This window comes from Pangasianodon hypophthalmus, chromosome 13 (assembly GCF_027358585.1).
Source record: "Pangasianodon hypophthalmus isolate fPanHyp1 chromosome 13, fPanHyp1.pri, whole genome shotgun sequence".
Lineage (NCBI taxonomy): Eukaryota > Metazoa > Chordata > Actinopteri > Siluriformes > Pangasiidae > Pangasianodon > Pangasianodon hypophthalmus.
Window position 1 is genome coordinate 1096746 of NC_069722.1, and position 24018 is coordinate 1120763.

The 24018-nt window shown below is 46.3% G+C and overlaps 1 protein-coding gene across 1 annotated transcript; it reads left to right on the forward strand.

The window, feature by feature from the left end:
• The first annotated feature begins 309 nt into the window (after positions 1–309).
• On the forward strand, positions 310–18938 carry arl6ip1 (ADP-ribosylation factor-like 6 interacting protein 1). Its single transcript, XM_034309756.2, has 6 exons — positions 310–471; positions 1896–2029; positions 3911–4030; positions 7267–7384; positions 8269–8353; positions 17980–18938. The coding sequence occupies exons 1-6, from the start codon at positions 436–438 to the stop codon at positions 18096–18098; spliced, it is 612 nt and encodes a 203-aa protein (XP_034165647.2). The 5' UTR covers positions 310–435; the 3' UTR covers positions 18099–18938.
• Positions 18939–24018: the final 5080 nt, after the last annotated feature.

Below are 24018 nucleotides of genomic sequence, written 5' to 3' on the forward strand. Positions count from 1 at the left end.
TTTTCTCAAAAATTGTACCTAATGCACATTTAAGTTTGTTCTAGTTTGTTCAGTTTCAGATTCTATATTGCACTCTTTGCAAACAATGCAATACAATTTCAGGTCAAAAATTCACTATCATATGGTATATGTAAAAAAAAAAAAAAAAAAAATAACTCTTATTCATATTTCTAATGGCATGATTCTACTGCGACATCATTGGCGTAACTCGATGGAAAACTGCCCCCTCCAATATGGCGGCGCTGTTGACGAGTTTAGCGCTTACTTCCGACCTCGGTGTGACGTAAAGCCCTGCCTGCGGTTTCAAATATAAACATCGTGCCGTTAACGGTTGGCTGCCAGAGCAGCAGCAGCAGCGGCAGCAAGAGCGCGAGCGCACGAGAGCTTCACTTCCGACTCGGAGAGCTCGCAGTAAAGCAGAAGCGCAGCGGAATCATGGCGGAGGGCGATAATAAAAGCGCTAATTTATTGGTGAGTGTTAGCTTTGGCTGGTTTTTGTTTGTTCCTTTGTTTTAACGGAAGACACTTCGACTCTTTTAGAAAGTGACAGTTAACGTTACACAAGCTAAATGGGTGGCTAAGCTTGTTTACTCTTAGCCGAGCTAACATCGGCTATTAGCTAACTAGCTAACATTGCCTGTCAAAACGAGGTCAGTTTCTCAAGCCTAATAATACCGTCACATTAAAAAAATCTTTTCGAGTCATGTCAATATGTTAAGATTATTTTTAAATAGTTAAGTTATTAAGCTAACCCAGCTAGCTAGATGTTGCACTGTCACCTAATGACAGTTTCGGCTCTTTTCTCTCTGAGTCGGATCAGCCAGCTCGGCTCACTTTTACGAGTCGACTCTGAGTCGGCTCTCAAACGACTCCCAACATCCAACCTGTCTTTCGCTTAAAGTGTCCAATAAAATCTTACTCTCTACACTCTGATTAACAATTTATACTTTTATATAATTTATACTAAGTTGTGCTTGTTATAAAATCTAATGTAAAACAAGTGATTCTTGTCCTTTTATTCTGATGTTCACTTCCACATTGCATTACATTATATACATTACATTATATACATTACATTATATACATTATTATAAGAAACAGCAGAGCAGTCAGTCACGTTTGCACAGTATGTCATTAAAGAGTTAAATTAGAGCGTCATGAATGCGGAATACTGAGGACTTTTCAGCAGGAGGACTTTTTACTGCTTTTGTTTTTAGAAACGCGAGTCGACTCACAATGTTCAACCTAAAAGAGCCGACTCAAAGAATCGACTCGTTTGGGAACGGCACATCAGTGCTAGCTAGCTCTTGCGCAGGTCAGTGTGAAATATAAACAATATAAACTTACGTCCAAACCTGAAGTAAGACATAAATATAGATATATATATCTTATATTTTCTAACATGTTTAAACAGTTAATAGTAATAAAGACTCACTGCTATGGTTTTAAATCCTTTGTCTGCCTTATTTTGCTGCAATAAGACATCCTCCCTCATTCATATCACACGTCATGGGTGCTTTTCTTTTATGGCTTAAAGAAAGTGAAACAAAGCTGAAATTATAGTCTGGAATTTTAATAAGTGCCTGGGAAAGTATTAAAGAGGGCTGGAGAGAGTAAGAGCCCTGAAACCGTGGCTTCTGAAGCTATATCAGTTCCTCAGTTTTGATGAATAATAGTCTGGTTGTTTTCTGCACTGCGTGTTTCACAAGTTTTTTTTTTTTTTCCCTGTTCCAACACGTGGCTCGACTTAACACTTTATCAGCGTGTGGTTTACGAGCACGTGATCACAGGACTGCGTGTTCCTCCAGCACTTCACACATCACCTCATCTGCTTGTTTTGCGCTTCCGCTCGGCGACGAAACAATAAAACTGACCGTAAAACGTTCCTGTTCCAGGCTCAGGAGACGTCTCAGCTGGAGGAGCAGCTGCAGGGATGGGGCGAGGTCATCTTAGCCGGGGATCAGTTCCTGCGCTGGGAGAAGCCCTGGTTCCCCGCCGCGCTGGTGGGCAGCACCACCGCGCTCTTCCTGTGAGTATCACACCGCGCAGGTCCACGCCCTGTAGATCCGACCCGCTCTGGGCTCCTGAGACCTGCACCTCTCCATCCAGGTGACCTCCGAGCAAAATATAAGCACTAGGAGAACATAAACAGATGTACACGTTAGTGTAATTATCGAAATATCGCGATATGCGTATCGCAACGGCTCGAATGATTTTAATACTTCCGAAAGTTTTAGGGCGACGCAGAAAACAGAGAATACTTCCTTTTCCTCAAAACAACATCAAACATGAATGTTGGTTACGTCATTTTCAGTTTTTATTTATATATATATATATATACACAGTCAGGTCCGGAAGTATATATAGTATATATATTGTGATTTTGCCTTTATACACCACCACAATGAATTTGAAATAAAACAATCAGGATGTGATGGAAGTGTAGACTTTCAGCTTTATTTTAAGAGGTTTCCACAAAAATATGACATTTACCATTTAGGAATTACAGCCATTTTCAACAAAGTACCTCCATTTTCAGGGGCTCAAAGGTATTTGGACAGTTGACTGACAAGAAGTTAACTGACCAGGTGCGGTCCATTCCCTCGTTACTTCAAGACAAATGAAGCAGATAAAAGGTCTGGAGTTGATATCAGGTATCGAGTTGGCATTTGGCAGCTGTTCAGCTGGAGCTACCGATATGAAGTCCAAGCAGATCTCAGTGCAAGTGAAGGAGGCCAAATACTTCCAAATACTTCCGGACCTATCTGTATATAAATATAAATATAATTGATTTTACACACTTATAGCGTTATCGCATTACCGCATATCGCGTTATTTAACAAGTTACCGCACAGCGCAGGTTTCTTCAGTGTCGTGCGGCCCTGCTGTGAGCAGGCTGGGAAGATGAGGGCTGCTGCTACGGCTGGGCGATACGGCGATGTGGTTACGGGTATCGTGATAAATTACATCATGATACGCATTTCTGAGATATCGTGGCTGGAACGATTTATCTTTTATAACCTTTATTTATATATATATATATATATATATATATATATATATATATATATAAAACGATTACAAACTCTAATTTAAAGCAGCTATTTAACGTTAAAATTTTGGACCGAATCTTTAAATCTGAACTTTTTCCTCATTTTCGTGTAAAATGTTTAAAAAAAAAAACAAAAAAAAAAAAAACTTTAAATACGACTTGGCACTGAAACATGACCGTTTCATTCTTAGCACAATCTGTGGCGAGTGTGATCAAGTGTCATGATGTGATCTCTCTCTCTTTCTCTTTCTCTTTCTCTCTGTCTCATTCTATCTTTCTGTCTCTCTCTCATTCTTTGTCTCACTGTCTCTCTTTCTCTCATTCTCTCTCTGTCTCTCTCTTTCTCTCATTCTCTTTCTTTGTCTATCTTTCTCTGTCTCTCTTTCTCTCTCTCTGTCTCTCTCTCTCTCTCTCTGTCTCTGTCTTTCTCTTTCTCTCATTCTCTTTCTTTGTCTATCTTTCTCTCTTTCTTTCTCTCTCTCTCTCTCTCTCTCTCTCTCTCTCTCTTCCATATTGCAGGTCATTAGTTGTGTTGTAAGATGTCGGGTGTAATCAGGAATCCATGGTGTCAATGAGCATGAATTTAATTTGGAGAAATTAAGTTCACTTTATGCAAATCTTCTAATGAATATAAAATTAATATGTAAAAGTAAAAGTAAGTCTTAAGAGAAGAGATGCATCTTTTCATCTCCTGCCGTGCGTGATGTTTATTATTATTATTATTATTATTATTGTCGTTGTTGTCGTTATTGTTATTTAAAATGTTTAGAGTTTTGTGTGTTAAGTGATCAGATGCCTGATATGAACTAACCGGGTGAAAACAGTGTCCTTAAAGCTTCCTCTCTTCTCCTCTGACAGACTCATCTACTACCTGGACCCGTCCGTGCTGACCGGACTGTCCTGCACCGTCATGGTTCTGTGTCTGGCTGATTACCTCGTGCCCACGCTCGCCCCGCGCATCTTCGGCTCCAACAAATGGTACGGCAGATCTCAGAAGAACCCGCTCTCCCACCTGCTGAAAGCACGTTCACTCCTAACAAAGTCAAACGTAAAAGTTCACGGGTTATAACGCGGTCACGACGCGTTACTTGCTTCTGATTGGTTGAGCAGTACGACAAAAATATTCTGTATCATGATATTTCAAGATATTTGCGTGACACACAATATGTATCGCGATATGTACGGTAGATTTCCAAACAAATCGCCAATAAAACGTGAATAAAGTCGTGCTGCATTTCAAAAGATTTTTTAAAAAAGAACAGGAGAAAACTTCTTGTTATGAAAAATAAATAAATAAATAAAGTTCTATTTCACGATATTTCAGAAAAGCGTATCGTGACGTAATTTATCACAATATCGTCGTTATATCGTCTCATCGCTCAGCCCTAGCGCACTGGTCTGGTTTTCTTTTTTTGTTCCCTTATTTTTTTGCGCTTTCCATCCTGTTTATACATGTCGGAAATATTTGTGCTTCGCTCCAACGCTTTCCATCGTGCGGCTAAAGGAAAATACGAGAAATTAATAGAGAGATCAAATGAATTGGTTAATGACGCAGGCAGGAATTGAAGAATAGCGTGACCAAACGCCCTCCGAGACGAGTTTTCCTTCCGGTCAGATGCAGTGGAGAAGCAAAGCGAAGCGTCTGTTTGTGTCTTTTATTAGTCTGTAAGTGAGATCACGCTCACCGAAGCGTCCGGATGTGTTCTGTGTTATCTGTTTCACAATCACAAACCACAAAATGCTTTTTTTTTCCTTTTTTTTTTTTTCTTCTTCTCAAAGAGCCCAACTCTATAGTTATCATCTTCAGCTTCATAACACGATGCTCGAGCTCCTTATACAGCGAAATTCTTACTTTGCTCTTTCTCACGGATGCAGCAGAAAAACGTTCGCCCCGTCGAATGCAGATCGCGGGTTCGAGTCCCGGCGATGCAACAGCCGTCCGTGAAATTGGGTGGGAGGGGCATAATCTCTCTCTCTCTCTCTCTCTCTCTCTCTCTCTCTCTTTCTCTCTTTCCTGCCCATCAATCACTGAGCTCATGTATGTGGAAGAGGGCTGATAGCGCTTTTCTATCCAAGTGTGTTACGCTGCGAAAAGATGCAGTAGGCTTGATTTACGTGTCTCGGAGGAAGCACGTGTTCGCCTTCACTCTCTCCGCGTCGTGATTAGGAAGAAAATTGTGCAATATACTGTTCAAGTAAAAAATTATTTTAGAAAAAAGTTCTTTTTTTTTTTTATATATAGAAGCTAAAAAATATCAAGTGTAGCTTGTTTTTCTTTTGTCCTTTTTTTTTTTTTTTTTTTCTCCCCCAACCTGGGATTTTTATCAAATCTAAATATCGTGATTAACGTTGTGATTAACTTTGCGTCGTCATTTGCCGTTATTTCCGTATCGCACACTTTATATATCGCGTCGTCGCCGCAGCTCAGAGTTCTTTTTGTCATAGTGTGATGTAAACACCGTATTGCGGAATCGTGACGTCCGAGTGTTTCATCTCCGCTCGTTTTTTTTTTTTTTTTTTTTTTTTAAACTTCCTGTCTTTCTCAAACTTGTGTGAAAGCAGCGAAAGCAGAAGTTTTTGACCCGAGCGATGTGTGAGCGTGTCCCCTCCCCTCCGTCAGAGTCAGACCGCAGTTGCTGCCGCGCGTTAAGTGTCAGACGGAGCGCAGGGCTGATTCAGCTTCGCCGTTCTCCTGCCGCTCAGCCGAGGTTATTTTAGAGCCTGGCAGCGTCCTTGTGTTTCTTACGTCCAGAAATAAAACAGTACACACGCTCAAGTTTCAGATCTCAAGGTCGTCTGAGCGTGCGATTATGTGAAGAAAATTCCAGCTCCATTCAGCAGAACGAGTTAAACCGAACTTTATCGTTTGTTAGACACGAAGGAGATTATAAAGGGCATTGTGTTGTGTTCAACATCGAGGCTGAAGAGACTGTCGCTATAACACACACACACACACACACACACGCGCACACAGTTAGGAGTGGAAGATCACGTCTCCGTGGGATAAAACTGAACAAATGAAAATATTTGCTGAACGTCATATACAGGGAAGATTACAGCGCATTTCTTTAATCTAACCTTAACGTTATTTAAAGACAACGTGAAACACAGACTCTGCATTTTTTTTTTTTTTTCTATTTCTCACCACGACGTTTTTTTTTTCCCGAGCGAAACGTTTTTGATTTTATCATCCGAATTTGATCAGCTCGTTAGAAGTGAGCGATCGGAACAAACGTGCAGCGAGATCTTAGACGTCTTGCTTTAAGGCATCGCCGCTTCTCTGTTGTTGGTGCGAGAGATGTGGTTTGGTTTTCCTGTGAGTTTAGAGACGTTCTGAAGAGCCAGCGTCAGTTTGGCAAGCGTGTTTATTTCTGACTTTACTCCATCAGTTCTGTTTTTGTCTGCCGTGTTTGCCTTCGACTCTGCAACACTGCAACAAAAGTTTGCGCGCCCCTGCGAGCGTCTCTACGATAGCTGGCTGTTCAGTAGGAGGAGGTGAAACACGGCATTAAATCATTCGTTCTTATTAAAGATGACACAAAGCCAGTTTTTTCTCTTCTCTGTTAACAATATTGATACCGAAACTTTGAATATCAAAAGATATTATTTCTTTTAGCTTTAAAAATTATTATTATTATTTTTTTTAACTGAAGCACTACAAGGGAAAAAAAATACATGGATAAAAAGATGAACATCTACAAAACAGCAGATTATATAATAAATTCACTCCTAACAAAAATATGTAAATGTTATATTTGTGTTCTGTTTTTTTTTCTCCATTGTCTTATTCTTTGTTATTATTATTATTACTATTATTATTTTTTTGTTTATACTGATCTTTAATTATTATATAAATATATCTTCGTGCTCCTCGTGGGTCTGCAGCGACGCAGTGAAAAATCAGGAGCGAGGAAAAAGTCGTTACACTTTATCGTAGGTTTATAGAAAAAGTTTTGTCTTCTGAATCGATAAATACAGCTGAATCGTACACTGTAATCTTACAACGTTAAAAAAAAATAATCCAGTTCGTTTGATTTAATTGAAGCGTAAAATTTAAACTGCTGTAATTCAGTCCTGCAGCATCGACACCCTGAAACATGACGGAGTTTGAAATGTGTGATTAAATGCCGCTGTCGCATTATTTAGTTCACTGATTTGTTTTTGAGCAGTAATGTTGTCATTGTGTGTGTGTGTGTGTGTGTGTGTGTGTGCAGGACCACGGAGCAGCAGCAGCGCTTCCATCAGATCTGTGGGAACCTGGTGAAGACGCAGCGGCGTGTGCTCGGCTGGTGGAAACGCCTGTTTGCCCTCAAGGAGGAGAAACCCAAGATGGTAAATGGCGGCGTCCGTCTCGCGCGTTCACGGGTTTTACCTTCACGCTAACACGCAACTGGCAGCTTTGAAAGCTTGCTAAAGGAGTGACATGAGCCGCAGAACTCGCAAAATCTCAACTAAAACAACTGAAAAAAAAAAAAAAAAAAGCAAAAAGTTCACCGTTTTATGCAAATGACTTGTGCGGCAAAGCGACCGATTGGCTCAGGGAAGTTATTCGGATGGTGTGGAAACGGACCAGTGGGGAAAGGGTTATAAAAGACGTTTCTGGCTCCGTGTTCAGTGAACATGAAGCTTAATCAGGCTCACAAGCTTCACTGTGGATAAATACGAGCCAAAAAAAAAAAAAAAAAAAAGGTTTACGTTTCCTCTAGACAAGAGAGACTGTGTGCTTTTTAAACGATTCGTAGAAGAATTTAAAAAATGAGTTAGTAAATATTTACATATGCTGGTTCTGAGCTTATTATTAATCCATTGAACAAAAATGACAAAACAACAAATCGTCACTTTTGTTAAAATTCGAACGTAAATTAAGACCAAATTGCCACCCAGGATCTCCGAAGCTCCGCCCCCAGGAAGCGCATCCGAACACAAACGCGCGTTCCGGACCGGAAGTCCATTATCCAGACGGTTTTCTCAGCAACTTGATAAATATTCGCTAAGGCCACGGTTTAATCCGTCGTTTTATGATGATGGTCTACATATCTTCCAGGTTATTTGTGGTATAATATGGATAAGGAATTTTTTTTTAAAATCAACTATTGCACCTTTAAGGCACTTAGACGTGCTGGCGGATGTCTGCAGGCGTCAACTGAGCAAAACTGCAGCTCTGTCACACTGTCACTATCAGTTCTTCATTCCTGAACTCTTTCGTTTCCTCACAGTACTTCCTGTCGGTGATCAGCACTCTGGTGGTCGTGGCCTGGATCGGACAGCAGGTCCATAACCTCGTCCTGACCTACCTGATCGGTACGTATGCAGTGTGACGGCGCCTCTGTGTCTGTGTCGATAGTTAATGCTCACTGTGCTCAGAGGTGTGCAGGGGTCCCTGAGAGAGGCAGGCAATGTTTGACAGACAGACAGAAAGAGAGAGCAATAGAAAAAAACAAACGAAAAAGCAGAAATAACAAGGAAACTGAAGAAAAAAGAAAGAGTAAGAAATAACTTTCTTGAAAGAAAGAAAGAAAGAAAGAAAAAGAAAGAGCAAAGAGCAATAGAAAAAACAAATGAAAAAACAGAAATAACAAGGAAACTGAAGAAAAAAGACAGAAACAAAGAAAGAAAAAAATAAGAAGTAACTTTCTTCTTTTAGCTAATTTTTGAAAGAAAGAAAGAAAAATAAAAAGCAAAAGAAAAAACAAACGAAAAAGCAGAAATAACAAGGAAACTGAAGAAAAAAGAAAGAGTAAGAATTAACTTTCTTCTTTTAGCGATTTGAAAGAAAGAAAGAAAGAAAGAAAGAAAGAAAGAAAAGAGCAATAGAAAAAAAGAAAAAAAAGACAGGAACAAAGAAAGAAAAAAGAATAAGAAGTAAATTTCTTCTTTTAGCTATTTTTGGAAAGAAAGAAAGAAAGAAAGAAAAAACAAACAAAAAAATAAGGAAACTAAAGAAAGAAAGAAAATCAAGATATTTCTAGACATTTCTCTTCAATACATGATTTGCAAGTTTCCTAACAGACTGCCTACTGTAACAGCATTTAAAAACTTAAATAAATTAGTTTGAGGACACTTTTATTTAATGTCTACAAATTGTATTTTTTTTTAAAGTTTCTGTAAACACTGGAGTATTTTACATTTTTAGAGTTAAAGATTCAAAAGAGAAGAAAACGAAATATCAAATCTAGGTAAAGTTAAGCAATTGTTAGGGTTTGTAATTGATATTTGAAAAGAAAACCTTGAAGTTTTAAAGGTATCAAAGCGTATCTCAATTTCTGTGAAATGACGTGATGAAGAATGATGTTATTTAGTACAAGATCTTAGATTTTAATCTTCCTAATCAGTTTAACTCTCTGAGGAAAGTCTTTATCGCTAGCTGTGATGCGTGTGTTGATATCCAGTGGGTTTGTGGGTTTTGTAAGCCGGCGTGGGAAGCGCTGCGAGCGGTGTGTGTGTGTGTGTGTGTGTGTGTGTGTGTGTGTGTGTGTGATAAGAGTGTTGAGTAAAAGAGGTCGTGGTATGTAGGGCAAGAAAACGGAGCCGTAGTTCCCAGTCCAAAAATAAGCTCTTCATGACCCAGCATTAAGCAGGGCAGAGTGTCGGAGACGCGTTCGTTTAAAGAAGCCCTGCGCTGAAGAATGACTTTAAAACGTTTAACTAACTGCTTGATTGAGCCACTCGTTATTTTTGATTGATTACCAGAACCGGAATTTTATATTTATTCACGTTAAATACAGAGGCTTTCTCAGTACTACTGTATAAATCTGATTTGGGGGGGGCGGGGTCACGTATGAGCTCAGGGTGTGATGTCACGGAAGCAGCTTTTTTTACACCAATCGCGTCCAAACTTACATGACGACGTCACAACTACAGAATTTTTTAATGAGGGTAAAGGTGGAGAGATGCGCCTAGGTTATCTTTGGTCATGAATATTAAAAACCTGTTTAACAATTTATTATTCTATTATTCAATCAATTATTTAAATAGATTAATGTTGATAAGTGCTTAAAGTCACTGTTGTTTTAAAATTTTAACGTGATTATTCCACTAAACGAGTGTCGGATCACGGAGAAGGGCAGCAGAAGCTCTTACTCTTTAACACTTGTCAGAAAATTCCAGATTTTATGAATATGCAAATTGGAAAACCCCTCCCCTATCCACTGATTGGTTCGCATATTTTATGATGTCGTTAGACTCGTGTGGTCTAATTCAGACTTCCTGATGAGATTATCAGCACCCTGGAGTGTTCTCCTCCTCGGTGCGGTTCTTTCCTCAGGTGAGGATCTCCGGAAGCCTCCGAGTGAGGTGGTCTCCATCTCGAAGTGACTCTGAATCGACTCTGAATCGACTCTCTAAAGGAAGTGAATCAGTTAATGCCGTGTGTCTCGGGTTGCCGTGCGCTTTTGCCGCTCTAGTGCCGCAGAAAAGCAGCGTGTTCTAGAGATTTGGGCCGAGAGAAACCGAGAAGAGAAAATAACTGCTGGAAGCGACATGCAAAAAAAAACAACAACAAATTAAACTAGTTATGTATGTAATTATGTGATGTGTTTAGTGCCGGCGCAGTGCTGACGTTCTCCACGCTCAGGTGATTTCTGTGATTTCCACACACACTTTTTTTTTTTTTTCTGTCGCCAAATTTCCGAACAACGAATGGAAGAGTCTCATGAGGACGTTTTCAGCCGTACACGAACCAGAAGAATCCATTTCGCTCTGATTCAGACTCGACACGCAGATTAATAGACGTGAAGGCGTCCTGAGAGACGCACACACAGCTCACGCAGCACACACACAGCTCACGCAGCTCACACACAGCGCACACACAGCTCACACACAGCGCACACACAGCGCACACACAGCGCACACACAGCTCACACACAGCGCACACACAGCTCACACACAGCACACACACAGCTCACGCAGCTCACACACAGCTCACACAGCACACACACAGCGCACACACAGCGCACACACAGCGCACACACAGCTCACACACAGCGCACACACAGCTCACACACAGCTCACACACAGCTCACACGCAGATTAATAGACGTGAAGGCGTCCTGAGAGACGCACACACAGCTCACGCAGCACACACACAGCTCACACAGCACACACACAGCTCACGCAGCACACAGCGCACACACAGCGCACACACAGCTCACACACAGCGCACACACAGCGCACACACAGCGCACACACAGCTCACACACAGCTCACAAACAGCGCACACGCAGCTCACACGCAGCGCACACGCAGCTCACACGCAGCTCACACGCAGCTCACACGCAGCGCACACGCAGCTCACACGCAGCTCACACGCAGCACACACGCAGCTCACAAACAGCGCACGCAGCGCACACGCAGCTCACACGCAGCTCACACGCAGCTCACACGCAGCTCACACGCAGCTCACACGCAGCTCACACACAGCTCACACACAGCTCACACACAGCGCACAAACAGCGCACACACAGCGCACACACAGCGCACACACAGCTCACACGCAGCGCACACGCAGCGCACACACAGCGCACACACAGCTCACACACAGCGCGCACAGCTCACACACAGCGCACACACAGCTCACACACAGCGCACACACAGCTCACACGCAGCGCACACGCAGCGCACACACAGCGCACACACAGCTCACACACAGCGCGCACAGCTCACACACAGCGCACACACAGCGCACACAGCTCACACACAGCGCACACAGCTCACACACAGCTCACACACAGCGCGCACAGCTCACACACAGCTCACACACAGCTCACACACAGCTCACACAGCTCACACACAGCTCACACACAGCTCACACACAGCGCGCACAGCTCACACACAGCGCACACGCAGCTCACACGCAGCGCACACACAGCTCACACACAGCTCACACACAGCGCACACACAGCTCACACACAGCACACACACAGCACACACGCAGCTCACACGCAGCTCACACACAGCACACACACAGCGCACACACAGCTCACACGCAGCGCGCACAGCTCACACGCAGCGCACACGCAGCTCACACGCAGCTCACACGCAGCGCACACACAGCGTACACAGAGCGCACACACAGCTCACACACAGCGCACACGCAGCTCACACACAGCTCACACACAGCGCACACACAGCGCACACACAGCGCACACAGCTCACACGCAGCTCACACGCAGCTCACACGCAGCTCACACACAGCTCACACACAGCTCACACACAGCGCACAAACAGCGCACACACAGCGCACACACAGCTCACACGCAGCGCACACGCAGCGCACACGCAGCGCACACACAGCGCACACACAGCTCACACACAGCGCGCACAGCTCACACACAGCGCACACACAGCGCACACAGCTCACACACAGCGCACACAGCTCACACACAGCTCACACACAGCTCACACAGCTCACACACAGCGCACACACAGCTCACACACAGCGCGCACAGCTCACACACAGCGCACACGCAGCTCACACGCAGCGCACACACAGCTCACACACAGCTCACACACAGCGCACACACAGCTCACACACAGCACACACGCAGCACACACGCAGCTCACACGCAGCTCACACACAGCGCACACACAGCGCACACACAGCTCACACGCAGCGCGCACAGCTCACACGCAGCGCACACGCAGCTCACACGCAGCTCACACGCAGCTCACACACAGCTCACACACAGCGCACACACAGCTCACACACAGCACACACGCAGCACACACGCAGCTCACACGCAGCTCACACACAGCGCACACACAGCGCACACACAGCTCACACGCAGCGCGCACAGCTCACACGCAGCGCACACGCAGCGTACACAGAGCGCACACACAGCTCACACGCAGCGCACACGCAGCTCACACGCAGCTCACACACAGCGCACACACAGCGCACACACAGCGCACACAGCTCACACACAGCTCACACAGCTCACACACAGCGCACACACAGCGCACACGCAGCTCACACGCAGCGCACACACAGCTCACACGCAGCGCACACACAGCGCACACACAGCTCACACACAGCTCACACACAGCGCGCACACAGCGCGCACACACACAGCGCACACACAGCACACACACAGCGCGCACAGCTCACACAGCTCACACACAGCACACACGCAGCTCACACAGCTCACACACAGCTCACACAGCGCGCACACACAGCGCACACACAGCGCACACACAGCGCGCACAGCTCACACACAGCGCACACACAGCTCACACACAGCACACACACAGCTCACACACAGCTCACACACAGCACACACACAGCGCGCACAGCTCACACACAGCTCACACAGCACACACACAGCGCGCACAGCTCACACACAGCGCACACACAGCTCGCGCACAGCTCACACACAGCTCACACGCAGCGCACACACAGCTCACACGCAGCGCACACGCAGCTCACACGCAGCACACACGCAGCTCACACACAGCTCACACACAGCGCACACACAGCGCACACACAGCGCACACACAGCTCGCACGCAGCGCACACGCAGCTCACACACGCAGCTCGCACGCAGCGCACACCCAGCTCGCACGCAGCGCACACACAGCTCACACACAGCGCACACAGCTCACACACAGCGCACACAGCTCACACACAGCGCACACAGCTCACACACAGCGCACACACAGCTCACACACAGCTCGCACACACAGCTCACACACAGCGCGCACAGCTCACACGCAGCTCGCACGCAGCTCGCACGCAGCTCACACAGCGCACACAGCTCACACACAGCGCGCACAGCTCACACGCAGCTCACACGCAGCTCACACAGCGCACACACAGCTCACACGCAGCTCGCACACAGCGCACACAGAGCGCGCACACAGCGCACACACAGCTCACACAGCGCACACAGCGCGCACAGCTCACACGCAGCTCGCACGCAGCTCACACAGCGCACACAGCTCACACACAGCGCGCACAGCTCACACGCAGCTCACACGCAGCTCACACAGCGCACACACAGCTCACACGCAGCTCGCACACAGCGCACACAGCGCACACAGCTCACACACAGCTCACACACAGCTCACACAGCGCACACAGCTCACACACAGCGCGCACAGCTCACACACAGCTCACACGCAGCTCGCACACAGCGCACACAGAGCGCGCACACAGCGCACACACAGCTCGCACGCAGCTCACACGCAGCTCACACAGCTCACACACAGCTCGCACACAGCTCACACACAGCTCACACACAGCGCACACACAGCGCACACACAGCGCACACAGCTCACACACAGCGCACACACAGCTCGCACACACAGCACACACACAGCGCACACACAGCTCACACGCAGCTCACACAGCGCACACGCAGCTCGCACGCAGCTCACACAGCGCACACACAGCGCACACACAGCGCACACACAGCTCGCACACACAGCACACACAGCTCACACACAGCTCACACAGCGCACACACAGCGCACACACAGCTCACACACAGCGCACACACAGCTCGCACACACAGCACACACAGCTCACACACAGCTCACACAGCGCACACACAGCGCACACACAGCTCACACACAGCGCACACACAGCTCGCACACACAGCACACACACAGCGCACACACAGCTCACACGCAGCTCACACAGCGCACACGCAGCTCACACGCAGCTCACACAGCGCACACACAGCGCACACACACAGCGCACACACACAGCGCACACACAGCGCACACACAGCGCGCACAGCTCACACAGCTCACACGCAGCTCACACGCAGCGCACACACAGCTCACACACAGCGCACACACAGCGCGCACAGCTCACACACAGCTCACACAGCGCACACGCAGCGCACACAGCGCACACGCAGCTCGCACGCAGCTCACACACGCAGCTCGCACGCAGCTCGCACACAGCTCACATACAGCGCACACAGCTCACACACAGCGCACACACAGCTCGCACACACAGCGCACACACAGCTCACACACACAGCTCGCACACACAGCACACACACAGCGCACACACAGCTCACACGCAGCGCACACGCAGCTCGCACACAGCGCACACAGAGCGCGCACACAGCGCACACAGCTCACACACAGCGCACACACACAGCGCACACACAGCGCACACACAGCACACACAGCGCACACAGCTCACACACAGCGCACACACAGCGCACACACAGCTCACACGCAGCGCACACGCAGCTCACACACGCAGCTCACACAGCGCACACACAGCGCACACACAGCGCACACAGCGCGCACACACAGCGCACACAGCTCACACACAGCGCACACACAGCTCGCACACAGCTCGCACACACAGCACACACACAGCACACACACAGCTCACACACAGCGCACACACAGCGCACACACACAGCTCACACACAGCGCACACGCAGCTCACACACGCAGCTCACACAGCGCACACACAGCTCACACAGCGCACACAGCGCACACACACAGCTCACACACAGCTCACACACAGCGCGCACACAGCTCGCACACACAGCACACACACAGCACACACACAGCTCACACACACAGCACACACACAGCTCACACACAGCTCACACACAGCGCACACACAGCGCACACAGCTCACACACAGCGCACACACAGCACACACACAGCTCACACACACAGCTCACACACACAGCTCACACACAGCACACACAGCTCACACACAGCACACACAGCTCACACACAGCACACACACAGCTCTCGCACAGCTCTCGCACAGCGCACACGCAGCGCACACACAGCTCACACACAGCTCACACACAGCTCGCACAGCTCACACACAGCGCACACACAGCGCACACACAGCTCGCACGCAGCGCACACGCAGCTCACACACGCAGCTCACACACGCAGCGCACACACAGCTCACACAGCGCACACACAGCTCACACGCAGCTCACACACGCAGCTCACACACGCAGCGCACACACAGCTCACACACAGCGCACACAGCTCACACACAGCGCACACACAGCGCACACAGCTCACACACAGCGCACACAGCTCACACACAGCGCACACAGCTCACACACACAGCGCACACGCAGCTCACACGCAGCGCACACGCAGCTCACACGCAGCTCACACGCAGCTCACACAGCTCACACAGCGCACACAGCTCACACACAGCACACACAGCGCACACAGCTCACACACAGCGCACACACAGCGCACACACAGCACACACAGCACACACAGCTCACACACAGCTCACACACCGCACACAGCGCACACAGCTCACACACAGCGCACACACAGCGCACACACAGCTCACACACAGCTCACACACAGCGCACACGCAGCGCACACGCAGCTCACACACGCAGCTCACACAGCTCACACACAGCGCACACACACAGCACACACACAGCTCACACACAGCTCACACAGCACACACACAGCTCACACACAGCTCACACAGCGCACACGCAGCTCACACACGCAGCTCACACACGCAGCTCACACACAGCGCACACACAGCGCACACAGCTCACACAGCGCACACGCAGCTCACACGCAGCTCACACGCAGCTCGCACGCAGCTCACACGCAGCTCACACGCAGCGCACACAGCTCACACACAGCGCACACAGCTCACACACAGCGCACACACAGCGCACACACAGCGCACACACAGCGCACACAGCTCACACACAGCGCACACACAGCTCACACACAGCGCACACAGCTCACACACAGCGCACACAGCTCACACACAGCGCACACAGCTCACACACAGCGCACACACAGCTCGCACACACAGCTCACACGCAGCGCGCACAGCTCACACGCAGCTCGCACGCAGCTCGCACGCAGCTCACACAGCGCACACAGCTCACACACAGCGCACACACAGCGCACACACAGCGCACACACAGCTCACACACACAGCGCACACAGCTCACACACAGCGCACACACAGCGCACACACAGCTCACACACAGCGCACACGCAGCTCACACACGCAGCTCACACAGCGCACACACAGCGCACACAGCGCGCACACACAGCTCACACACAGCGCGCACACAGCTCGCACACAGCTCGCGCACACACAGCGCACACACGCAGCTCACACGCAGCTCACACACGCAGCTCACACACGCAGCACACACGCAGCTCACACAGCGCACACACAGCTCACACAGCGCGCACAGCGCGCACACACAGCTCACACAGCGCACACAGCGCGCACACACAGCACACACAGCGCGCACACAGCTCGCACACACAGCACACACACAGCACACACACAGCTCACACACACAGCACACACACAGCTCACACACAGCGCACACACAGCTCACACACAGCTCACACACAGCGCACACACAGCGCACACAGCTCACACACAGCGCACACACAGCACACACACAGCTCACACACACAGCTCACACACACAGCTCACACACACAGCTCACACACAGCACACACAGCTCACACACAGCACACACACAGCTCTCGCACAGCTCTCGCACAGCGCACACGCAGCGCACACGCAGCTCACACACGCAGCTCACACACAGCGCACACACGCAGCTCGCACGCAGCGCACACACAGCTCACACACAGCGCACACGCAGCACACACGCAGCTCACACACAGCACACACGCAGCGCACACACAGCTCACACACAGCTCACACACAGCGCACACGCAGCGCACACACAGCTCACACACAGCTCTCACGCAGCTCACACACAGCGCACACACAGCTCACACAGCGCTGTGCTGTAATATAAATGCGTCTTTTCACCTTTGAGCCAAGTTCCACCTTTCACATCGAGTTGCGATTCGAGTTTGACGGGTAGCTAGAGCCGTGCCGTTTCCTCCGGGGCGAGACGCCGAGACTCGCCCGCTCATAAATCTCCTGTGTGTGTGTGTGTGTGTGTGTGTTTACAGTGAACTTCCTCCTGCTGCTGCCCGGCCTGAACCAGCACGGCATCATCACCAAGTACGCCGGCATGGTGAAGCGGGAGGTCAACAAACTGCTCAAGCAGAAGGAGAAGAAGAACGAGTGAAAAGAAAAGTGATGATGATGAGAATGATGTTGATGATGATGAGAATTGAGTAGGAGTAATGAAAGTTCAATTTGCACCCCCAAGTAGCATTTAAACAGTAACTCAGACCACTAAAGTACTTCAGGCAATGCAAAATAAATATATAAATATAATGAAATATAAGTTAGGTTTAGGCTTAAACACGAGCGCATTGATTTCTCCCCCATTTCACCCTGAATATATCGATCACATCTATATGTTTATGGTGTAAAAGTGCTTAAAACCCGTACGCCGCTTTAAAGCCGTTATCTTTTTATAGAGCGTTAAAGCTAAGCATACAACTGAAACATAGATGTAGTTGTTTTTGAAAGCTAGATGGCTTGAGAAAGTGAGCAGAAATCGCACTGGGGAGTGTTTTGGGTTTTTTTTTTTTTTTCTTGTTTGTTTGTTTCTTTGTTGGTTTGTTTCTTGTGTTTTTGGTTTTTGTTTGTATTTTTTTTTTTTTTTTTTGAAAACTGCACTGAAACCACCCCAGGAGAAACTGGAGCGTTGTGAAGCTGTGCGTCGGTGCCCCGAGACCTCACGCCTGCCCGAGGGCTGCGGAGTCGTACTGCTGTGTTTCTCTCTCTCTCTCTCTCTCTCTCCCTCCTTCACGCCTGCCCGAGGGTCACCGCTGTAAATACATACGTGTCCTCTTTCCATCTCCGTGTCTGTGTCTTACGTCCATGTACACGTGTGTGAACTTTCCCTCCGGCTTATCGGGAAGCCGTGACGTGTCTGTCTGCATTTCAGCCTCTCTTTTCAGTTCAATACATTAATTAAAAAAATAAGAAGAAGAATAATAATAAAGAACTGCTCTGATACTTTGACTTGCGTGCTTTTGTGATCGTGCTGTTGACTGAATTTTCCTGAACTCTAGTTTGAGACAATTTATTTCTTTTAAAAACAAATATATAATATATATAAATATATATATCAGTCAAAACCTCACCATTCGCAAAATTTGGCAAGATTAGCTCTTTAAAAGTTACGGAGTTAGAGCTGAATAAGATTTGAAGGATTATTTTTACTCTTTGGACTCTGCCCACCCCCCATTCCCACCCAAGCTCCGCCCCAGAATCTATGGTGGTTTAGCTAGAGTTAGCATTAGCGAGGACGATTATGACATCACTTTCAAGCGCACTCACCCATTCAGCTGCTTGAAACCCGAGTTATAACTCTATAAACACACACAGATCCAGCTCTTAATGATTTATGAGGATAGTCATGGGTGCGGTCGATGTCCTGTTTCCTTTGTAATCAGATCTAAGCTCCTTTTTCCCCCTTTATAATTGGAAAAAAAACTATGCTTGATTTGTTATGTAAAGCCGCCATTCAAAAGCTTCATACAGATTGTGTTTATAGACTTGTCCATTAGCAGCGTTGCTAATTCTGCGTCCAGCTTCATTCCCCTTCACCAGTAATAAATGACTCCATCTTAGAAAAGTGCTGCTGATGTTTATTCTGGTGTTACTGCATTTTTTTTGTTGTTTTTTTTCGTTGTTTTTGTTGTCTTTATTTTCCAAAGCACAGTATGATTGGCTCACAGATGAATTACCGGTTTGAGTTTGAGACTGAGATGTGGGCGGAGTGAAGGGGCGTTTGTTGGTGTCTATAAAATGACTGACAAACACACGCAAGCATTCCGGACCATAACGCAGTTTTCCAAACTGATTTTCTCAGCTACGTAATACACTTGTGTTCAGGTGGAAGTGTAAACCATTATTCTTTATCATGTTCTACGTATTTTTCCACGTTATTTGTGCTAGTAAGAAATCTGAAAAATCAGCTATTGCACCTTTAACTTTTATATTCAGGGTTGGCTCAGTGGTTTACAACAGTCATTAAGACATTTCAGCTAAATCTGGATTTTTAAAAAAATTTTATTGAGTGATTAAATGCATCACGTGACCTCGGAGTGTTTCAGTACAAGCGCATCGAGGTGCAGTTGCTCTCCCAGCGGCGTACGGCACAAATCTGCCTCTCTATGGATTTCTTCTTCGGCTCCCCAGGACCCGCTGGTGATCTTTCCGCTCCTGTGGGGCAAATTCAGACTTCATACGCTGGGGAAGAAGGCGTGGCTTACCGCTGCACACAGTGAACGCTTTTTTTAAAAAAATTATTATTATTGTCAGTATTGTAATTGAATAAGATCACTAAAACTGTCCTAAACTGTATCATGTTGAATCATTAGCTGCTTTAATACCCAAAATTAGCTCCCAGATTTCCCCTTGGGGATCAATAAAGTCCATCCATCCATCTGCTTTGATGTTTCGTACATCAAATCATTAATCAGCTACCAAACTGTGCTTTCTTATATCATAAAAGACTAAATCTCACCTTTCTGACCAATCAGGATTCTGGATTCTGGACTCTGGTCAGAAGATGTTGATTAATTCTCTAGAACAGCAGCTCTGACAGTAGTGCAGCTGCTAATCACGGCTTTATTTATAATGAATGCGCTCGTTCTAATACGTTATCGTTTCTATAGTAACAGCTCATTCACAGTGATGTGTACCACAAATAGATTTTTTTAAAAAATGTCGATATTGTGAAGTTTTCTGTAAGGAGCTGTTTATTATTTAACGTTTATGGAAGGAGTCTCCAGTGTCAGCGCTTTGTAACAGTCAGAGGTAAAGCTGTATAAGTTTTCCGACATGTTCAGGACAGAGGAGTTTACGCTTCTGTGCGGTTTCTCGGTAACGTGATGTAACAAGCTGCGATTTTTAACTTCAAGACAGAGAAAAGAGAGAGAGAGACTGGTGAGGGAACGACTGTTTATAGCTGCTGTAACGTAAGTGAGAACAGGAACTAACTTGTTTCGCAGAACATTAAGTGTAACTATAAATGGATAAAAAAGTATGGCGTGTCATTCTTAAGTATGACGTTGTACCTGTTGGCAAGTTGCTGTGGTGTAAGAGGAATAAAACACTCCGGGACGTGTGCGGATCTCTGCGCTGTAACTCTGTGTTAAATACCTGTGAGGATGTCGTGTCGGTGCCAGCGTGTGGGTCGACCGCAAGCCTGCTCCGACTGACCGCTGGTCGCGGCACCACAGTGATCCGAGCGATAGGAGCTCCTGTACGGCGTGTCTTCAGGAGGATTGGTCACCTCTTTCATTGCCAGACTTTCACGGTTCCGAGTCCAGTTCCTGGTTCTCAGACTACGCAGGACATCATGCTGCGAACACACAGGCGAGAGGTTCTGTTCGGATACGTAACGTTAATAACGAGGTATTTCAGAACCTATTTAAAACCCTGACGGTACCGCTGTGACGTCTTTGGGGCCGTGGACGTCTCTCGAGTGTGTGGAGGAGAACGAGGAGCCTTCAGAGATGTTCCTGAGGTGCAGATCGCTGTGATGCTGTGACGGATAGGACGGCTCTCTCAGGAAGAACGCCAGCGGCTGGCCGTCGTCTCTCCTGCCACAGAAACTCTACAGCAGCAGATATCTAATGAGAGGAGATTAAAGCCTACAGCCAGCTCAGGGATGTCTGGCGTGACTTCTTCTCACCTCGGCGTGTGTGGTGGAGTAACAGGGCGTCTGATCACCCAGACAGAATGTAGTCTGATGCAGCGGCCGTCCCTTCCACAGCTTACTGCGAATAAACAACACGCTCGGGGATCAGCAATGTGTCGACACGGCTTCATCTGATCATTTCATTATCATCTCGGGTGAAATTCTACCATCAGCAAGCAATATTTTTTAAATAAATACAGTAAAGTGAAGCCTTCTCATTAAATAATTATATAATAGCCGGTGTAAGGAAGTTTCCTTCTAACAGGTTCGCTGCGGTGATTTATTCTGATTTAATTTAATTTGAATGTATTTATTTCTGTAAAGCTGCTTTGTGACAATGTCCATCGTTAAAAGCGCTAGACAAATAAAACTGAATTAAATTGAATACTGCAAAATATTTAATTGTTTGTTTACTGTCTTTAAAGGTGCAATAATTTTTTTTTTTTTTTTTTTTTTTTTTTTTTTTTTTTAAACGTGATCAGATATAAAGTTTTAAGCCGTGGCCTCAGCACAAGTGTATTAAGTGGCTGAGAAAACCTGAAAACCTGTGAATTTTGGTCCTGAATGCTTGTTTGTGTTTGTCTGTGATTCGAATAAATCTTACTTAATGCACCTTTAAATTGTAGAATTGAAAGAAAACTTATTCATGATCGCCATTTTTATATATATATATAAATATTAGTTGAGATTTAGTTGTACATTCTCAGAAATAAAGGTACCAAATGGTACGTTTCATTGTCGCGTGTATCTTCTCGGGTAAAGGATGCATACTAAAAGTACAGAACATGTCCCTTTGACGGTACCGGAACCGGTACCGGTACCATTTAGTACCTTTATTTCAGAGAGCAAACTCATTATGAAGTACTTGAGTAAAGAAACATAACCTTTAAATCTCCCACAAAATGTCTGTTATTCCTCTGCACATTTTATTTGTTACTCCACACGAGCAACAACATGCACTACATCTTTGGTATTTAAAGAACTTTTTAAAGTAGTGTTGAAATCCTGATTTGGAAATATTACAGTTTATTAGCAACATTGTACAGTAAAGGATCCACATTCCATACTGACAGCTCTCACGCGTTTATTCAGCACATGCTCAGGGAAACCGGTTCGAGAGTATAAAGTATTTATTTAATGAAATAAAATTCCAAAGATCCTGATTGTAAAGGAGTTAAATACTTAAATATTCAAATACTTAAATAGCACAGCAGTGATTTAAAACAAACAAACAAACTAGAGATGGCACAGATCCCATACTCAGTACCAGTACCAGTACCAGTATCGGTATCAGTACCAATATCAGTACCAATATCGGTACCAATATCAGTATCAGTATCAGTATCGGTACCAGCACTAGTATCAGTACCAGTGCCAGTATCAGTACCAATATCGGTACCAGCACTAGTATCAGTACCAGTATCAGTATCAGTATCGGTACCAGCACTAGTATCAGTACCAGTATCAGTACCAATATCGGTACCAGTACCAGTATCAGTATCGGTATCAGTACCAGTATCAGTATCGGTATCAGTACCAATATCGGTACCAGCACTAGTATCAGTACCAGTACCAGTATCAGTATCAGTATCGGTATCAGTACCAATATCGGAACCAGCACTAGTATCAGTACCAGTATCAGTACCAGTGCCAGTATCAGTATCAATATCAGTACCAATATTGGTACCAGTATCGGTATCAGTACCAGTATCAGTATCAATATCAGTACCAGTGCCAGTATCAGTACCAGTATCGGTACCAGTACCAGTATAAGTACCAATATCGGTACCGGTACCAGTAATGGTTTTATTTGTTAGCTGAAGGTTTGTAATGGTATTATTTAGTGGAAACCATTAGAATTTCTGTGATGGTTTCCATAATAATAATAATAATAATAATAATAATAATAATAATAATCCTCTAAATGACTTGAGTGATGATTCACAATGTTTAATAATAATAACAATAATAATAATAATAATAATAATAATAATAATAATAATAGTTTATTAAGAGGTGATAAACTGCAGCTTCTTACCCTGGAGACATGGTCACGGCTCGGTCACGTGCTCATGGTGCTGTTGGCATGGCAACACTCAAACAAACGAGATTTTTATTAAAATAGAAGAAGCTTTGGGTTTGTGGTGAAATGTGAGTGTAGTTTCCGCTTTATCTGCTGATGATGTGTGGAGTTTAGTTTAAAGTTGAGTTTAAAGTTGAGTTTAAAAGCGAGCGGCAGTAAAATGGAATCTTCCTCAAAATTCAAAATGGCGCCTGTTGGCTCTTTAGTGCACTACAGAGTGCGCACGAGGCTGCAGCTCAGAGCCCTGAGTAGTGCACTTCTCTAGGGAATAGCGAGGAGTTTAGGACGCGGCCCTGCTTC

Bases quoted from the DNA above. Each gene is read 5' to 3' on its own strand.
- arl6ip1 (XM_034309756.2), top strand. From the start codon at position 436: ATGGCGGAGGGCGATAATAAAAGCGCTAATTTATTG. The intron at 4,031-7,266 runs GTACGGCAGATC...GTGTGTGTGCAG, and splicing joins ATCTTCGGCTCCAACAAATG to GACCACGGAGCAGCAGCAGC. The intron at 7,385-8,268 runs GTAAATGGCGGC...GTTTCCTCACAG, and splicing joins AGGAGGAGAAACCCAAGATG to TACTTCCTGTCGGTGATCAG.